The 20553-nt window shown below is 38.6% G+C and overlaps 1 protein-coding gene across 7 annotated transcripts in view; it reads left to right on the top strand.

Annotated features, from left to right (window-relative positions):
• Nucleotides 1–9771: 9771 nt before the first annotated feature.
• Nucleotides 9772–20553, top strand: part of LOC110094921 (alpha-1,3/1,6-mannosyltransferase ALG2) — a 32737-nt gene continuing 21955 nt past the window's right edge. The window contains exons 1-3 of one of the 7 annotated variants that reach the window (XM_028698280.1): nucleotides 9772–9911; nucleotides 16395–16665; nucleotides 17005–17103. In XM_028698280.1, the coding sequence (XP_028554113.1) occupies nucleotides 16611–16665; nucleotides 17005–17103 (154 nt within the window). In that variant the 5' untranslated portion in view covers nucleotides 9772–9911; nucleotides 16395–16610. Of the gene's footprint in view, nucleotides 9912–10121; nucleotides 10328–13986; nucleotides 15233–16394; nucleotides 16671–17004; nucleotides 17104–20553 lie in introns of those variants that run through there. The other 6 variants (XM_028698283.1, XM_028698282.1, XM_028698281.1 and 3 more) reach the window with 6 other exon arrangements.

Below are 20553 nucleotides of genomic sequence, written 5' to 3'. Positions count from 1 at the left end.
TCATTAAGACATTCAATTACTAAATAAATGGTTCATAATCAAGGTATTCATCATTGGTCATCCATTCAAACCACTCCTAATTTACCATTGACCTTTCTCCTATTCACTAGTATGTCACTCTCATAAAACTATAAATAAACTCTTCATTTCTCATGGAGGGGGAGGGGAAGAAGGAGGCTCGAAGCAAGGAAGGAAAGAATATATATTTCTCTTGCCAGCAAGCCCCTCCTCGACCACCTCGCGACCACAGACCAACCCCTGACTTCCGCCCATCGCCAAATTTCTGCCTGTAGCCAGACTTTTGTCGAACCCCTACCAGACGCCATATTTTTACCCAACTTTGGGCTTCCTCCCATCACTAGATTTCTACCTGACGAAAGACTTTCACCTGTCACCGTACTTTTGCCCGACCACGAATTTTCACCCGTCATCAGACTTCTGCCAGATGTCGGACTTCCACCTGTCGCTGGACTTCTGCCTATCGTCAGACTTCTATCTGACGCCAAACTTATGCCTATCATCGTACTTTCATCTCGTCGCCAGATTTCTACCCAACATCTGGTTTCCGCCAATCACCGAACTTCTGCTCGTTTTTGGACTTTCGCCGGACTTCTACCCAACACCGGACTTCTGTCGGATTTCTACCCGACGTCAAACTCCCTCCAGTTGTCATACTTCTATCCATTGCCGAACTTTTTTTGGACTTTTACCCGACACTGGACTTCTGCCAATCTCCATATTTCTACATAACAGCGGACTTTTGCTCATTGCCAGACTTCTGACAGACGTTGGACTTCCACTTATGGTCGAATTTCTACCCGATGTCAGACTTCTGTCCGTCGCTAGACTTCCGCTTGTCGCCAGACTTCTGTCAATCGACGGACTTTCATCGAAGTTCTAACCGATGCCGGACTTCCGTCCGTCGCTAGATTTCTACTCGATGCTAAACTTCAGCATGACGCCAGACTCCGCCCATCGTAGGACTTCCAACCTCTGTCGCCAGCCAACTATCATTCATCCGATCTCCTTCACCAGACAACAGTCTTATAACTGTCACCTGTCGAATACGGTCCTTCTAACCTCAATAGCTAGATTGCGGTCCTTCCGACCTCTGTCGCTAGACGATGGTCTTTTCTAACCATTGTTGCCCACCGACTATAATCTTTCCGACCTCTGTTGGCCACCGACTATGATTGTACATTTGTACCGACCAAACAAACACGTCAACAATAACTCTGCCTATTCCCACCATAATACACTCCATATGATGTATATTTCTTACATCATACCAAGGCCTTCCCCCAAAGGAAAGGCCTCATTTATAATCAACTACAAATACTAGTTGATCATTTCTAATTGGACTAAACCCCGTGGTTTTTCTCACTTTTCAGGGATTTCCACATAAAAACTCTGGTGTCTCTTATGAATGTTTCACCGTCTATTTTATCTGATTGTGTTAGATCTTCGAACCAAGCTAAGACGTTAAACTATATATTTCTCTATCATCGCGAATATTCTAGGACGCAATATATATATAATAAAAGATTTGTTATATAATTTTATTCATGGATTGCATTAGTTCATGGAAGAAAGATTATATTCAATTTTGAGAATTTTATTTCCACTACCTTGAGTTCTACCTAGTTAATTACTTCAATAATAAAAAAGTGTACTAATAAATATTTAATCTAAGTTTTTCAATGAAAAAATAAAAAAAGTTTATTGTCTTCGAATTTTATTAATATTCAATAAACACATAGATAAAAGATATGTTGTAAGAGACATCAATATTTGTAGATGGAATATAATTAGAAGATCGAAATCGACTGATGATGGTCGGAGGATTACATACGGGTGATAATAGTTAGGAGATTCTAGACGGGTGAATGTAATTGAAGGACCATAGTCAAATTATGGAGGTTGGAGTACCACTGTTGGGTGACAGTGATCAGAGGATCGTACTAAGGCGAAGTTTATTTTATGATCTTTGTCGGTTGACAGTAGTTGGAAGGCAGTTGTCAACACATTATGTTCAATTATAAATTTGTTGAAGTTTCAAATGAAAATAAATTTAATTTTACAATATTTTAATTTAAATATACATTAAATTAGTGTGCGATCAATTTGATTTTTACTAAGGTTCAAATATATTATATATATATATTTCATTAAAAGTCATTGATCAATTCACGTCAATTTGTAATAAATCATTTTTCTGGCATTAACAAGGAGGCATATACAAAGGAAGCGGACAAATTAATTTGTTAAATTCTTTGATATAATTATTTATTTATTTTGATACCATTAACACAGTAAGATGTCTTAAGATATTATGTGATGATGATTGATCAACACAAACCATTTGATTAAGTGGATTGATTTCTAATCAAAATGATTATAATCTCCATGAGTGGAAAATAAAAGGAAAGACATAATTTTTTTTAAAATATGTTTTTCTTGAAGCAAATCAACTACAAAACATTTGTGATCGACACAAACCATTTAATATTCATCGTGAGAATCTACTACTTTGCTAGAAAATGTTGATGTCAGTTATTGCCAACAAATCTAATACTCGTCATGATGACTGAATGTTAATATATGTCATCACGATCAAGGTCAACAATTATTAGCGACATCATAGATGCTCGGCATGGTCGCTAAGACCATTACCCATCATCTCTAATAAGATCGACGTACACCATCATTAGAAACGTTGATGCTTACATTTACTAACGACCCTAATACATGTCATTATTAATAAGATGACATCCTTCATTGACACCAGTAGTAATACTAATCTTTACCAACAAGGGTGATGGCTGACACTTAGACCAAGATTGATGTTTTTCATCATCAACAATCTCAAAGTTTGTCATTTCTTATAAGATTAATAAAAAAAATTAGATGTTGATTTACCTTTATAAAATACTTTGTCGGCCCCTAACATCATTGTTCTTCGAAAATAGATCAAAATTTATCAGAAATATGATAAAATAGTGATCAAATCATATTTAAATATATTCAATCTATGATTGAACTATATTTGAAGATATTCTTGTACGATATTCAAATTGATTTAAAACATTTGTCTACTTAAGATATGATTGTATCTTATTCATTGAACTAAGTTTAAATATGGTACAAATTAATATTAAACAACATGATCTTTGACATATAAAGTCATAGGTGGTATATAGATTTATTGCATGTCAGAACAATCACAATGGTAGAGAGATAAAGGATTTAATGTTTTATCTTTGAATGAAGATCCATTATACATACAGATAAGAGAGAGGAGAACAACATTCACAATAAATATCAATTTTTTTACATGAAAAATCTAGGAAAGGGAAAACCCATGGAGCCTGACCTAGTTAAAATGAGTCAACTAGTGTTTGTCATTGATTATAAATGATGCCCCCTTTCTTGAGGGAAGACATTGGCTAAATGTAACAAATATACATTGTATAAAGTAAATCACATGATTGAGGTTAGAAGAATCCAATGACATGAGAGATATTCTTAAGAAAATGTTGGTCTATTTGTTTGGTAGGTAAGACCATTGTCAGACGACAGTGGTCGAAGGGATCATAGTCAAGCAACTGAGGTCGTATGGGTTATAGTCGGACGATTGAGGTCGAAGAGATTATTGTTAGGTGAAGGAGTTTGAAGGGAATGTAATTATAGTTGACTGTGATTGGAACATAGTTCGCGGTTGATTGTGCATGGTCGTAGGGATCGCTGTTGCGTGATGGAGGGGTCTTATTTGAAGGTGACAAAGGTTGGAAAGACCTTAATGGACGAGTGACATAAGTCGAAAGGATCATAGTCGGTAAATGTCGGAGGTTAGAAGTACCATAGTTAGTAGGCTGTAGAGGTCGAAAAGATCGTAGTTAGACGATTGTGGTCAAAGGGACCATTGATGGGCGAAAGAAGTTAGACGAATGTAGTCAGCAAACGATGGAGGTCGAGAAGACCATAATTAGCAGGCGATAGAGATTGGAGGGACCGTTGTGCGATAGTGGTTTGAGGGTTCATAATCAACAGGCAACAGAGGTTAAAACAACTATAGTGATTGAGCGATGTAGGTCAGAAAGACTATATTCAACGGGGGATGGATGTCAAAAAGATCATAATTGGCGAGTGACTAAGGTCAAAGGACGGTAGTCGGCTGGCGACGAAGGTCGAAAGGACTGTAGATGACGATCGATGAAGATTAGAAGGACCATAGCTTGGCGACTGAAGTTGAAGTATCTTCAGAGAGCAACGAAGGTCATGCTTAGTCCCACTGCTGGAGGTTTGACAATAATGGTAAGGAGGAGATCTATCAGGTGACATTATGTAATTTTGGGTTCGTTGGATTTTTTCTCATCGAGCCGCTTGATTTAATTATAAGCATGTTATATTTGAATATCGTTTGATCACCCAATAAATATTCTAAAGCTTCCAAATATGTTTCCTGCTAATGATTTGGGCACATTTGAGCTTGGATTGTACCAATTTTGGTGTCGTTGGGCCCGTCTCATTGAGACGTTTAGTTTGACTATAAGTTTGCATAAATCGGAGTTTATATTGTCCCAAATTTAATTTTGGAAGTTTTTAAGTCAAATATGCATCATGATTTGTACCCGGTCAAGACGATTTTTGGTAACATATCAAGATTCAATGTAATAATAGATAATTAAATTTCATTTGAAAATATTGAAACTCAAAGTGTATCTTATCATGTATAATTATATTTAGGGTTGCAAACGAGCCGAGCCGAGTCGAGTACGTGCGCGTTCATGTTTGGGTTTGTTTATTATCGACTTTGTTCATATAGTGCATACAAAGGTTGTTATTAAAGAAATAAATAAAGAAATTTATCGGCTTTTTTAAGTTCCATTCGAGTTTTTTTATTTGTGTTCAAGTTTGGTTTGTTTAAACTAATGGGTGTTATGTTCGGTTCAATCCGTGCTTATCGAGCTTTAAACAAATGAGCATTATCAAGCTGTAAACGAGCTTTACTTCTAGATGTACATTAACTTAACAAACGAGCCTTATCGAGCCTTCTAACAAATAATTACATCGAGCAGGTTCGTGAATATATTTAGCAAAGTTTTTTAAACTATCAAACAAGCTCTTTTACGAATATATCTAATGAGTATTATTGAGCTATCAAATGAGCCCGTTCATGAACATATCTAATTAGTATTTCCGAACTACCAAATAAGCTCGTTCACGAACAAACGATATATGATTTATCTTATATTTGTTCAGAGAGTGGACTGTTTGCGATTTTAGGAGGATGCAAGAAGTAAAAATAAATAATAAAATGTTTTTAATATGGGTTAGTAAAAATAAATTATTAAATTTAACAATATATATTTTTTAGAAATCTAATATAGTTGTAATCGAGCTTCTTAGTAGAGCTCTAATCGAACTTATTAATGAGTTTGTTTACGAGCATTAAACAATATTATTTTAGGAGCATAGACAAACTGAATGCCAGGTTGTTCAAGCTCATTTATTTAGTTATAGAGTATTTTATCAAAATTGTTCAAGCTCGTTCGTTTGCCGTATCAAATGAACATGAACGAGTACTTATCGAGCCGAACCACGAGTAGCTTGTCGAACGCTCATTTCCTTTGCAACCCTATTTATATTCACAATTCTAATGAATAATAATAATAAGAAATTATTGGGTCATTGTTGTGAGTCTTGTGACCCACCATCTCTTATTCAATAACAACAACAACAATATTAAGTCTTTATCTTACTACGTCGTATTTGCTGCATGAATCATTTTCTTCATTATATTTTATTAAGAGTTAAATTCTCATTTAAACTTAATAAATGTAATAAAGAAAGATCAATTTAAAGAAAGGCAATTTCCTCTCATTACAAGAAAGTAGAAACAAATACAGTCACTCATCAATTAAATAAAAATATATTTCTCACAATTAATTCTCAACCAAATTTACAGGTGAAACCTAAATCCAAACCAATTAGTTTTTCATTTTCATTTAATATCTTTCAATTCTTTAATCTCTATGAAATATTGTGTTTCTAATAAGTAAAATATCTTTAAGATATCTCATTTACTCATTATCATTTATTTATTTATTTATTTTTAAATGATCACAAAAAACTAAATGTATATGATTTAAATTAATAATTTTGAAGATATAATCATCTCATTTAACAAATGAATTAAAAAATTCATGAGTTTGTTTGCATATATTATATGTAATTAATATTAAATAGTATTAATAATTCAATAAATTATTAAATTATATCAAAAATAATATTAGGTGTACTTTATTAGGATAGCTGCTTAGCATTTAGCTTTTCTCTATAACCAATAGGCTACCCACACGTGTACCCTACTAATAGCCTACTCACCTATTTATACTAGCACCTGTACTGATGAAAGATTGAATAATACAAGATATTAATTCCAATGTTCTTTTTTATTCTTCTACGTCTCCGGCCAAACTTCTTGGCTCTCTCCGGTCATACCAATTCTACATGGTATCAGGCCTTTCATATCCTCCTTTCTTCAAAGATGACGACCTCCCACTCTGCCTCCTCATCAGCCACCGAGCAGCCGTCTACCACTCCGATCGAAAACTCCCCAATCTCTCATTCACTCAAATTTGTTGTGTCCAATCTCAAGACCCTCGTCCCGCATCAATTATCATTCAATAACTATCCGATTTGGCGTCACCAAATCCTCAAGCTTCTCCGCGCCAACGACTTCGAACAATTTTTGGCTCCGCCCAGTCATTCCGGCGAAGCATCCAATCCATCGACGGTTTCCTCCATCAAGAACTTGTGTATTACCGATCAGAATCTTCAAGCGGCTCTCTGCTCCACAATCTCTCCGACGGTGCTGCCCTATATCATCCATCTCGATACGACCTACGAAATATGGCAAGTTCTTGAAAGCCAATTCCAGGCCACCATTCGATCCAAGGTGATACAGCTCAGAAACGAACTTCATCATGTATCTATTACAAATCTCTCTATGAACCAATACCTGACCGAGATCAAGAAACTCGTCGATCAAATCGCCTCCGCCGGCTCCTCCATCGGCTCTGAAGACATTATCTTGCATATCTTGAATGGTTTGACTCCAGCATATCAATTCTTCAAGACATACGTCCGAAATTCTCCCCTCCCCATTCGACTCGAAAATCTCTATGCAATGTTAATAAGCGAAGAAATACATGTCAATGCCGATGCCGCCCGTATCACCACTGACACGCTACAACAAGCCGCTCTGTATACAAGCAGGGGACGTGGTCGTAGGAACAGAGGCCGTCCAACTCAAGCCCCGAACTTGAACTCTCGCTCCGGCAACAGCAACAGGCCTCCATCTGCCAAATCTGTTCCAAGAAGGGGCATACGTCCAACGTGTGCTGGCATAGAATGAACACCAACTACATTCCACAGACGCCAACACCCAAGCAGAACAACGCTCTTGTGGCAAACTCTGAAGCTCCTTCTCAAGATTGGTACTTAGACTCCGGGGCCTCATCGTACATGACGAACACAAGTGACAACCTCTGTCAATCCACCCCCTACCTGGGAACCGACGGCATCTTCATCGGGGATGGAAGAAACATCCCTATTGCTCACTCGGGCACGGGTATTCTTCCCACCCTGAATCGTAAGCTTCATTTATCAAACTTGCTTCACGTTCCTAACATTTCTTACAACCTTCTATCTATTTCGCAACTTGTCAAATATAACAATATCGCAATTACCTTTGATCCCTCTGGTTTTGTTTGTAAGGATCTGACGACAAATCAACAGCTCCTACGAGGTCCATGTAAAGCCGGTCTATACAAGATCACACCGACGAGCACCACCCAACATCAAGAAGTTGCCTATCAAGCATCCAATAACTCAAATCCCACTTGGCACGATCGGCTGGGCCATCCTCATTTCAGGGCTATGCAACGCATTGCTCAAAGCAATCCGACTTTACGTATTTTAAATTCGAATAATCCTTGTACTACATGTATTCAATGTAAAACTCATAAGCTTCCGTTCGAGACTTCTAGCTCCCGTACGCACACACCACTTGAAATTGTGCACTCTGACGTTTGGGGACCGTCCCCGGTCTCCTCCACTCGTGGTTTTTGTTTCTTTGTCATCTTTGTAGACGATTATTCACGTTATACCTGGCTTTTCCCGATTATGCATAAATCAGATGTTACCACTACGTTTATAACTTTTACAAAGCTCATAGAAAATCAAACGAATTGCAAAATTAAAACTATCAGGACTGACGGCGGGACTGAATTCAATAATCATCAAATGCAATCGTTTCTGGCTTCCAAAGGAATCGGCCATCAATTGGCCTACCCCTATACTCCCGAGCAAAACGGGGTGGCAGAGCGCAAGAAACGCCACATTGTGGAGACAATCAGATCGCTCATCCACAAAGCATCTATGCCGCCCCAATACAGGCCTGAGGCAAGCGCCACGGCAGTCTATCTGATTAACAGAATGCCGTCTCCAAATACCTACAACAAATCACCTTTGCAACTTCTATTTCACACTGCACCCGAGTACAAACATCTCCGGATCTTCGGGTATGAATGCTTTCCTCTTCTCCCACAACATACACGAACGAAATTCAATCCAAAATCAAGATCCCATGTCTTCATGGGCTACTCGGACAGGCACAAGGGCTACATATGCCTTGACAGGGAGTCACACAAATTCTTTATCTCCCGACATGTTACTTTCCTTGAAAATTCATTTCCATTCGCTAATAATCTTTCCTCTTCTCAGGTACCAGCCACGGATCTCCGCTCCTCCCTGCTCATACCAACATCCAAAGCACAAGAACTCATGTTACAGCCCATCCGTCTCTTCTCGAAATTCTGGTGCCCCAAATTTTTGAAACCTTCAATGACAAAGATCCGAGGAAATCGTAAAGGGAGCTCGCTAGAGAAGATCTTCGACGACAAATAATTGAGGAAGTCGTAACGGGAGCTCATTGGAGAAGGCATCGGCGGACAAGCGGCGTGTAAATAATTAAGAGTTTGTGAGACTTGTGGACATAGTTGAATATATCCAATACTTTTGGGATTTAGTGCTTATTTGACAACAAGTAAGATTTAACTTTAGTTGGATTTACTAAATTATGTAAATCCGGATTTAATAAATCATGACATGTTAAATTCTGAAAATCGTTTCGCAACATAGTTGTTAAATTAGGTAAATCTGTTTGGCAACATAATCCTAAATTTAAGAAGATTATCTCATTTAAAAATTAATTATAATATGTTTTGAATTAATTTATAAGTTAAGTGCAAATTACACATTAATTTTAATTTTAATTTTACTTACCATCAATGATATAATGATATATTTGATATTTAATTATATAATTCTTTGATTGATTAGTTAATTATTATTTTTGAAATAATCAATTATTTAAATTATAATCCTAATAATACTTTAATTAATTGTTTAAGTATTATTTAGTTAATTTTAATTATAAATTATATTATTAATTATTTAAGTATTCTACAATTCATTAATTATTTCATTATTATTTATACTGTTAATTATATAATTAATAATTTTTTCCAAATTATATTATTAATTATTTAATTAAGCTAAGTTTGATAATTAATTTATGCATTAATTCTACCACTAATTATTTAATTACTTTACTTAATAATAATATTTAAATTATATTAATTAAGTTAAATTAGTCTAATATCTTCCTGTTTCGTCTTCTCTATTTCATCGCTGCTGTTCGACTTCGTTGCTTCGCGTGAGGTAAGTGTTTTGCACGAGTCGCTTCTTCGGTTCCTTCGTTGCTTGTTGACTTCGCTCCTTTGACGACTTTCCCTTGAAGTCACAACATCTTAATTCGGAATGGGAGCTTTCTCGCTGTAAAGGTAACTATCTTTCTCCCTTTCGTGCGCTTCTTCAGCCAAATCCCCTAAATCTGCGAAATTTCAGGATTTTCTAAATCCGGGATTTACAGTCCAAAGGGGAGACGGAGGATTTATTCCGTCGTGAGATTTAGCGGGCGCTCAAACCCCGTTTGGAAGGATTTGGCATAAATTCTGTTAAATTCTGCATCCAAACAGCCCCTTAACCCCCGATTTAACATGTGTGTTCTTTAAAGTTGTCATTGTGTTGCCGTTGGCACCTTAAATCCTGTTCAAATCCTGCTACCAAACAGCACCTTAGATCTCTTTCTCCTTGTGCTCCATATGTATCCCTTTTTCCTCTATTTTATCAGCATGAGTTCCATCCTTACGACAAATATTCTAGCGTTATAACTGGTGCTGTGCCGCGGACGTTGCAGGTGCGTTTCTGATGATAAAGATGTTATTTTTCATCTAATGTTTTAATTTTGGGAGATTAAGTATTCAGTTCGCATCATGGTTATTGATTTCTTTCTCTAGTTGGGTCCCATCCGAGCATAGCCAAATCGCGTAGAAGCTGAAAAGGGAGAAGAAGAATAAAGCGAGCAAACACAAATTTGTCACTGGAATTAGTTTTAGGGAGCCAAAATTATCTCCCCCAAAGTCATAGGCATACAAATTTAACAAAAAAGTTTCTTCTGCCTCAAATCAGAAAGTGCCGGGGATGTACAAACAGAAAAGATTTGCTAAGATATAAGAGATATAAAGAAATGACTAATGTATGTAAAATATATGTCATAATAGAATAGAAGTAGTGGCGTCTTGTATCATTTATTCTCTACTTCAGATGGAGTCAACTCAAGTGAGGTGAGTTGTACAGTGGAATTGTTAGGTTGGTGGTATGTGGTATGTGTAGATGTTAGAGGCGTTGAAGGTTGGGGAGATGTCTAACTCAAGTGGGAGAGTGACAACATAAGCATTGTCATTGGTCTTCTTAGTTATTGTGAATGAGCATAGCTTTCACGGGCTCAATTTGGAGCAAGTGCGGGGAGGTTATCACTCTTTTCAAAGATGGACAATTATGAGATCACATCCATAAAAAATTTGCGTCACCTATGTTTGGCGTTGGAGGTTTTAAGTTTTGACCGAACATTTTGTAACATTTTATCAAATCCAACAACCATTTCCTTAGCTAATTTGCTCACTTTGGTAAAACTACATTGTATGATTCAATGATTTAGTGTAGAAAATGCTAACTGGACATTGGCAATCGATCAATTAGAAATTGAATTGCAGGCTAACTTAGCTTGACCAAGGACTTTGCCCTATTAGTTTGGATGACTCTGAACTAAACAACATAGCATTTCTCCCAAAGTAGGCTTAAAACTTTGGTTTACCCTTCAATTTAAGGATGGTAAGTCAAGCTTAGATGGAGGTCTATCTCTAATAGTTTCCAAAGTTCATGCTAAAAACAACTCATGTATTTTACTTCCCGTTGGGTGTCAAAATATGAGGAAGCCCATGTTATCTCATGATCATATGTAAAAAGAGCTGGGATACATTAAGGGCATCGAAAGTCTGTTATAGGTGATGAAATGTGCCATTTTGAAAATCGTATTAACAACGACCATGATAGAATCTGCTCCATGTTTGATTTATGGTAAGCCTAAAACAAAGTCAAGACTTGGGTCCTCCAAATAGAGTTTGGGACATGTAGAGAAATCAATAACTACTATGGAGTTCCTTCATAGACTCATAACTAGTAATTTCCTCTTGCAGCGATGGTAGGAAACTGAGAATCGGTTTAAGGCGTAACCCTATTTGGGAACTTACTTTTTGTTTAAACACAAGCTAAACCTTTGCAAGAAGATATCGTAGTTCTTGAATTGAGAAATTGTAATGCGTGCTTGTTGTTGCATAGCACAAATTCTTGATGCATTTTATGTTGTTACAATGCTTGAGCGAATGGGTTATGATGTATAATTCTTGTTCATAAATTATCTTGTTTTGTCTTGCGGTGCTGAGCTTCTTGCTAAAAATTCAATAGGTCCGCCTTTTTGTGAGAGAACTGCCTCAATGCCGATAATTGAGACATTCGTGTCAATGTGGAACAATTTCTCAAGTTATGAATAGCTAAAACTAGTGTTTTGTTCAACATGCTTCTCGATGGTTTCCAAATTGTTTTGCTAGTAATTGGAGTAGGTGAACTCTTTTAGTTAAAGATAGTTACTGATAGGTACCATGATGATGTTGAAATCCCACATAAATTGGCAGTAGAATTTGGCCAAGCGGTGGAAGCGGCAAACATAAAAAATGGAGTGGGTGTTCCCTAATCCTCCCAACCGCAACTTTCCTTTGCTTTAGTTGGATGCCCATCACTCTATTGATATAGCCAAGGAAGTGGAGACCTCACATTTGTATAAGTTGAGATCCAATTTATGTTTGTGTAGGGTGATAAATATGCTTGTCAATGTTGTAAGTGATCATAAAAAAGTCCTAAAGATTAGGATGTTGTCAAAATATATGACACAAAATGATCCTAAGAAAGGTTTGAGTATCTCATTCAAAAGCATCATAAATGTGGTGGGCGTGTTCCACAATTCAAAAGTCATAAACTTTCATTCATAATGGCCTTCACGAGTTTTGAGCAATGTTTTCCACTCATCTCCAGCTAAATGTGTGTTTGATGATGCCTACCTACTACACAAATCAAATTTAGAAAATATGTTAACACCATCTAGCTTATCCATCATGTCTTTTGATTATGGCATTGGTGAACAATATTTAATTTTTATTTTATCTGTGGTGTGATTATTGACACAAATATGTCAACTTCTTTCTTTTTTGAGCATGAACAATGTCAGGGCACACGAGCTTAAGTTTTACTAAATTAGTTGTGTCCATGAATTTGTCCACCATGTCTCGCAAAATTCTATGTTCTTTAGGGCTTATTTTGTAGTGGGGAAGGTTTGACAAGGAGGCTCCTAGTGTCAGATCGATTTGGTGCTGAATGGATTGCAATTGTGGTAGCTGAGATGGTAATTTTGCATGAACAATATTCGAACTTTGTTTGGGCAAAGCGCGGACACCCTTAGGTAGAGGATCAATACTTGTAGAATACTTGTAGAATACTTGTGTTATGCTATTATTAAAGCATATATAGAGGAAGTTTCTTTGTAAGTGTTAAGTAGTGTAGGATCCAATGCTAAAAATAGAGCATAGTTTTCCTCATACCACTAGCGGTTGGCGATTTAAGAAGCCTAAGTTTTTTGACATCACATTCAAAGGAATAGGCATTAGAATGACATTCATATGAGGAAACCATGTCAAACTTTCATATTCGGCTTAAGATGAGATGACACACGTTCGTGTCAAGTACATTGCATAGGACTTCGCACAAAATATTTTTTGATGGAGAAACTGACACGATACACATTCGAGATTAGTATGTCGATCCATTTAAGATGTAAAGATTGAATGGATGATTGCAAAATTATATTCTTAGTACACCCACTATTGATTAAGAGTTTTTAGACTTTACCGTTGATATTACATTTGGTTCAAAAGATGGCATGCCCTCTATGAGGTGAGGGGTTTTTGAGGAGAAATCTAGAGCTTCTCCAAAATGCAAATTATAGCTTCACCCTCATCACTATGAAGTTCTTTTCATGCCAGTTTCTGCAGTAACATCGGCACCTGGTTGTCCAACTTTAGGTTTGCCTTCAAGATGTTTCACTTGCTTTCTTGTAGGACATTCATTGGATTCACATCTTGGAGGAAACATCGAAAGCATTTTAGGTTACTTGGTTTAGCATAAGTGTTCTGATGGGGACATCATCTCGTGGAAGGTTTATCAGAGGCGTGGCCGCCGATCTACGGTTACGATCGAGTCTTTGTATTTCTAATTCATTTATGTTATTTTATTATTCATGTATTTTCTATTTGCTTAGTGTCATTTTGGTTTTTCCGTTTGTACCCCTTTAGTGGGAATTGTCGTGTGTGAGCCCAAAGGGCAAGTTGGTCTTTTATTTTTCTTGAGTCTTTGTACTTGGCTATTTATAGCCTCATGTCTTTTATTTTGAGGTAATGAATGAGTTAGAAGAAAATTCCTGCACTTGTTTTCTTGGAGCTTTTGAGAGAGCTTGAGAGAGAGAATTAGAGAGTTTGGTGGAGCCTAGGAGAGGTTACCCCGTCGTACCCAACAGTCATCACCGGTGGCTCTTGGTTCTCTTCCCCTTCTCCCCGTTCTTCCCTCACCTCCATAGCCGACCAACCCCCACCTCACCCGAGCTCCTCTTGCCCCTCACAAACCCACGACCAAATCCCTCTCCACCTACCACCCGACCCCCTTCCCTTTTACCTCACCTATGGTTTCCCCACCCAAATCGCCGACCTCCTTGCTCCCCTTTGGGATTTCCCCCCCAAGACTCCACCACCTCTTGATTCCTTTCCATAAATAATTATTCTTACCTTGGGAAGATGCAATTTCAAATTTGAAAACAAAAATTGAATTTGAAATTTCTTTCCTAATTTAAGAAATTTATTTTAGGAAAGTTTCCAAATCTAGAGCCTATTTGAATCTCAAATTTAAGAGGAGTTAATTAATACCTTTCCTATTTCTTTTGGTTAAATTAAGAAACTCTTAAACTCTCTTTATTAATGCCAACTTGGCCATCAATGCTGCCGGCCCCCTTAGTGGTTGGATTATGATTTTTTTCCTAAAACCCAATTTTTCTCTTTGGAAATATTTTCCCTCTCTAACCAACCGAAATTTTCAAAAGCCCAAGCCTTTATTTACTTTCCATAACTGAGAATAGAATGAGGAAATGAATCCCTAATTACCTCTACATCCCGGGTGGCTCCCTTACTGAATTATTTCCTAAAGCATTGTTTCTCTTTGGGAAAAGTTTGGACTTCAACCTGCTGCTGGCCGAATTGTCCCAAGGCCTCACCTTGGGTTGCCTCTCTTCCAAATCCCCTCCCCACCCTCAAATTTTCACTTGAGTTCCCAACTTGAATCTTCCTTCCCCTACCACTATTTTCTCTAGAGAGTCTGAGATTCCTCTCAAGTTTTGGGAACAAAGAAATTTGAAATTGCTCTCAGATTTTGGAGAAGAGATCGGTCTTCCTTCACCCATGAATGGCGGATTCAGAGACTGATTATGGCATAACATGGGACGAGGACGGTTCGTCGACATCCTACAATCTACTTTCTTCGACGTGAATCCAAGGATTGATCTCACCGTCGAAGATTACTTGAAGCACACTTTGATCTACTTGGTAGAAGCCATTGACGAGTACTTCGAAGGCATCGAATGAAGGATATCCATCGCTCCTTGACGAAGGTTCTTTCTTTCTCCTTTCCTTATATTTCCTAAGTCTAATTTCTCTTAGATTTGTTCACAGTCATGAAGGATGACTCCATAATGCTCATGCTAAAGCTTAGTAAGCGTAGGGTTTGAGTGCGCCTTTATGCCAATTAACTCTTATTGTTAGATTAGGCATTTCTTTGGAACTACTACTTGTCATTATGTTATTTTCTGAATTTATTTTGTCGGCTCCAATTCTTTTGCTATGTAACTTGGCCTAAGAGAATGTGATCTCTTATTTATTTTGAATTGTCATTTTAAATTGCTAGTAGTTTTGTTCTATGATTATTCTAATCACAAGTGCAAAATCCAAATGAATTAAAAGCATCTCATACTTAGTCCTGCATCATGTTCTCTTGAGTGGGCATATTTGATTTCCCAGTGATTTTGTGTGTTTCGGGGCGGGAGATTTGTTGGTATGTTGGAATTGAAGGGTGCTATAATTTGCTGATTGTGTGAATGATTTGCAGCCATCATTGTGCTGCTCAATTGTGCATTTGTGCTGCTCATTGTGCAGTTTCTAGAATGGAGTTCCCTCTTAAGCTCAAGTGAGCTATAAGCCTATAACTTGACCTTGTATGCGAAGTTTACGTCCTGGGATTGAAACCATATTGAGTTCATCTCTAATTTATCTTAACTTGCTTCCTTGAGATTGTCAATGTATTGATTGAACAATTGATTATTGGATTCATACAAATTATTTCATGCACTAAGCCTATTGATTTTTTCCGTATATTCACTCACAGACCTTGTGCGTTCAGAGCAATGTTGATGTCACATGTATAGTATTTGTTCAAAATTAATTGGTAAGAAATATCTTTGCAAAAATTGTTTTTTTTTTCTAAACCAGCTTTGAACACAACCCTTACCCTTCCATCATCATAACAGTAAGAGTTCCATTCACCCTTTCAATTCGCAAGCAACATACCTCACTTGCTTATTTGATGGGATTTTCATATATTTAAATAAAATTTCAATTTAGTGTTCACAGCTGAGGTAATCTTGTCTATGTAGATGTCTATCGAAATGGGATATCAAGCTTCACTTGGAACTTATTATAGTTTAGTTTGTGACAATCATTCCTTCTATGCGGTGGGGTATTTATTTAGATATTTTCTACATAATCTGGGTTTGACAGGTTAAATCGATGGCGGATGTCTGATTCAACGACGGATTCTAGGATATCTGATTGTGCCAATGGAGGGAGCCATGGAGTTTGTCATTTGTCACGATTCACCGTAGGTGTTTCACGGGTTGCAGATATGGTTGCCCAACCCATTGGTTTGGTGGCCGGATTTGAGTAACTTTTTGTATGGAAAGTTTTATGCTATCACCGCATCTCAACTGAGAAACGATGGAATACGGTGTTGAGCTCATCTATGCTCTACGTGTGCCTGATTTAGCAGCCCGTAAGGTCTCCATACTGCGATCTTTGTCGATAGCTGGTCCTTTGCCTCCATCTACTGTGGCTCCAACTTGCAACTCTGTTGTCACTCTAGCATAGAAGCTATACAGGGAAAAGAAGAATAGTGATAACAAACATAAATACATTTCTGGAATTTATTTTTAGGAGCCAAAATTATCTTCTATCTCCTTCAAAGTCATAAGTAGTACAAATATAAGCTAGGGTTTCTCCCAAAATAGAAAGTGCCGAGACTATACTAAAACAAAAAAGAACATCTAAAATAGAAGAGATGCATGGAAGTAGCGGCGTCCTGCATCACTAAAATCTTCGTTTATCCATGCAGTTTGCGTTAGAGAAACTGAAGTTGGAGAGGCACGGAGCATGGAGAATAAAGGGCATCGGAAGCTAAAAGTGGCAATCATTCATCCTGACCTTGGAATAGGTATGCATCTTGAACTTTTATATATAATCCCGCTTTTTATTTTTTATTAAAGAAATTAGTCACTTTTTAAAATAAAAATCACATGCTTTTTGGTAACTTCTCTTTTGGGGGGTGGGGGAAATAATTTTGTAGGGAGATTAATTTTTTTGGTAGAGTAGGGAGCATTTCCCATGCAAAGTTTATGTACAATTATACAAGCAGGCTGGTTGTCAAATGATATCAAAGTTCAGGAGCCTAATGGGATTAGTTAGAGTTCATAGGGAACTGCTTAAATGCCATATAAAAATAGGAAGATTGTCTTCTTATATTGAGAATTTATATTGATTCCGTTGAATTGTATCAGTACTGATTTGAGCAGGAGATTAGGTTGCTTTAATAATGCTGCTGCATACGCCTACAGCCATGTGTTAGGTGGCTGAGCTTTTGTGCCAGAGGTTGTGGGTATGCCTTCCTGCTTTTGAATTATACAATTAAGATTGATAACATGGAATATTATGTTTGGGAGAAGAGTCTGTGTCTTCTTTAGGCTGTATTTGTATGGGATTTTCTTCTTGTGGTCATGTTAAACGCTTTTGAAAACAGAGTGATAGGAAATACTTGAAATCAAGCATTTCCTATGCACTTTTTGAAACAACTCTCCAAGCAAATTGCTGTCCGGCGCAGGAAAACAGTGAAAACAGCGGAAAACTGAAGAAAAACTGAGGGAAAACGTAGGAAAACAATTGCAAACGATTGTATTCCACTAGTAGATGCAAACAACAAGCAAGATACAATTTTCCTTCAATTCGAGAGGAAGGAAAAACTCTCCAAATCTCTAGCTGTAGTCTAGAGCCCAAGAACAAAAACCCTAGATCTCAAATAACATTCAAATTCAAGATAACTCCCAAATTCCCCTTAATTAATCATGAAAGGAGAATTACAAATGTCCTAATTACCCTTCTCATTCAAATTTTCCCCCCAAAATTGGATTTAATTCCATGTGGGGCCCCCTTGGCTGTTCTGCCCCCCTCCCTGGCCTGGCTTCCGCCGGCTGTAAACTTGGACCGGTCCAGCCGGCCCCTCCTGGGCCGGCGTAACATTACCGCCCTCCTAAAAAATCACCTTGTCCTCAAGGTGAAAATTAAGAAACTGATGTTTCGTCCTCTCGTATGGCTCCCATGTGGCCTCGTAGTCAGGAAGGTTCTTCCACTAGATCAACACTTCCTTAGTTTCATCTTCTTTCTGGCGAACACCCCACAGCTCAAGGGTTCCATGATCACCTCTAACTCCTCTGTAAGTGTCGCCGGTAGCTCGGGAATGGTGATGTGATTCCCAATGGCCTTTCTCAACTGTGAGACGTGAAAAATCGGGTGTATAGTCGCCGACGGGGGTAATTTCAGTCGATATGCTACTGCCCCAATCTTTTCCATCACTTCATAAGGACCAAAGTACCTTGGAGCTAGCTTTTCATTCCTCCTGTTGGCGACTGTCTTCTGCCTATATGGACGGAGCTTCAAGAACACCTTCTCCCCTGCCTCAAACTGGATATCCTTTCTATGCCAATCTGCTTGCTTCTTCATGATTTGCTGCGCCCTCAGCAAATGCCTCTTTAACTCCTCAAGCACTCGGTCCCTCTCCAAGTACTCCTCTATTGACGAAACAGGAGTACTACTGCTCCCAAAGTGTACCAAGTGTGGGGGATCCCGTCCGTACAACACCTTGAACGGGGTCATCTGTGAAGCCGAGTGAAATGACGTGTTGTAACAGTACTCAGCCCAGGATAGCCACTTTGCCCATATCTTTAGTGTCTCTAAAACAAAGCATCTTAGGTACGTCTCCAAGCTCCTGTTTACTACTTCCGTCTGGCCATCCGACTGTGGGTGGTAGGTTGTGCTTCTCTTGAGAACTGTCCTGTGCAATCTGAATAACTCCCTCTAGAAATGGCTAAGGAACACTTTGTCCCTATCTGATACGATCGCCTCGGCCCTCGGGCACTCCGTGTAATCTGACCACTTCTATGATGAAGGCTGATGCTACTGTTACTACGGTGTAGGGATGTCGGAGGGGAATGAAATGGGCATACTTGCTCAACCTGTCCACCACCACTAAGATCACCGTGAACCCATCTGAACGAGGCAACCCATCTATGAAGTCCATAGATATCTCCTCCCATACTCTACCCGGCAAAGCTAGCGGTTGTAGTAATCCTCCTGGTGACATAGCTAGGTACTTACTCCTTTGACAGACCTCACATCTGGCTACCATCTCATCTACATCTTTATGCATCCCTTTCCAGTACAGCTCCCCAGCTAGCCTCCTGTATGTCTTCTGTACGCCTGAGTGGCCCCCCACTGCACTCCCATGAACTCTTGGAGAAGGTTTGGGATGTGGATTGACGTCCGGGGCATCACAAATCTCCCCTGATACAGCAGTTTGTCGCCCTCCAGTGAGTACCCCGGGTGGCTACCTGGTTCCTTCAGTAACTCAGTCCTGATCTTTCCCAAACTCTCATCTCTAGCACTTTCTTCTCTGATGGCCTCCCAATCCAGTATCAAAGGAACGAATAGAGAAACTGTCTGTAGTTCCTCCATACATCTGGACAAGGCATCTGCCGCCTTGTTCTCCACTCCTGGCCTGTACTGAATCTCAAAATCGTATCCCAGTAACTTGGACAACCACCTCTGGTGCTCTTCTATCACCATCCGCTGTTCCAGAAGAAATTTCAGGCTCCGCTGATCTGTCCTGACAATGAAGTGTCTTCCAAGTAGGTAGGGCCACCATTTCTGGATGGCTAACACAATGGCCATCAGTTCCCTCTCATATACTGATTTCATCCTTGCTCGAGCAGTCAATACCTGGCTGAAATAAGCGATGGGCCTCCGATTTTGCATAAGTACTGCTCCCAATCCGTATCCGGATGCATCTGTCTCCACAATGAATGTCTGAGTAAAATCTGGCAAAGCTAGGACCGGCACAGTAGTCATTGCCTTCTTCAGGTTCTCGAATGCTGATGTGGCTGCTTCTCCCCACAAGAACCCATCCTTCTTCAACTGCTCCGTAAGTGGCCATGCTATGGTGCTATACCCCTTTATAAATCTTCTGTAATAACCTGTCAATCCCAGAAATCCCCTCAGCGCCTTCAGATTTTTTGGTAGTGGCCACTTTAGCATCGCCTCAATTTTGGACTGATCTGCTGTCACCCCGTCCTTTGATACCACATGACCCAAGTACTCTACACTGGCTTGTGCAAAGCAACATTTCTTTAGATTTGCCCTCAACTGATGTTCCCGTAATACCTCTAAAACTTTTGTCAAATGCTCCTAATGTTCAACCTCTGACCTGCTGTATATCAGGATGTCGTCAAAAAATACTAACACAAACCGTCTGAGATATGGTTTGAAAACCTTATTTATCAGGGCCTGGAAAGTAGATGGGGCATTGGTGAGACCAAAAGGCATCACCAAGAACTCA

The sequence above is a fragment of the Dendrobium catenatum genome, unplaced genomic scaffold, assembly GCF_001605985.2.
Source record: "Dendrobium catenatum unplaced genomic scaffold, ASM160598v2 fragScaff_scaffold_1061, whole genome shotgun sequence".
NCBI lineage: Eukaryota > Viridiplantae > Streptophyta > Magnoliopsida > Asparagales > Orchidaceae > Dendrobium > Dendrobium catenatum.
This window is presented reverse-complemented; position numbering and strand designations above follow the sequence as displayed.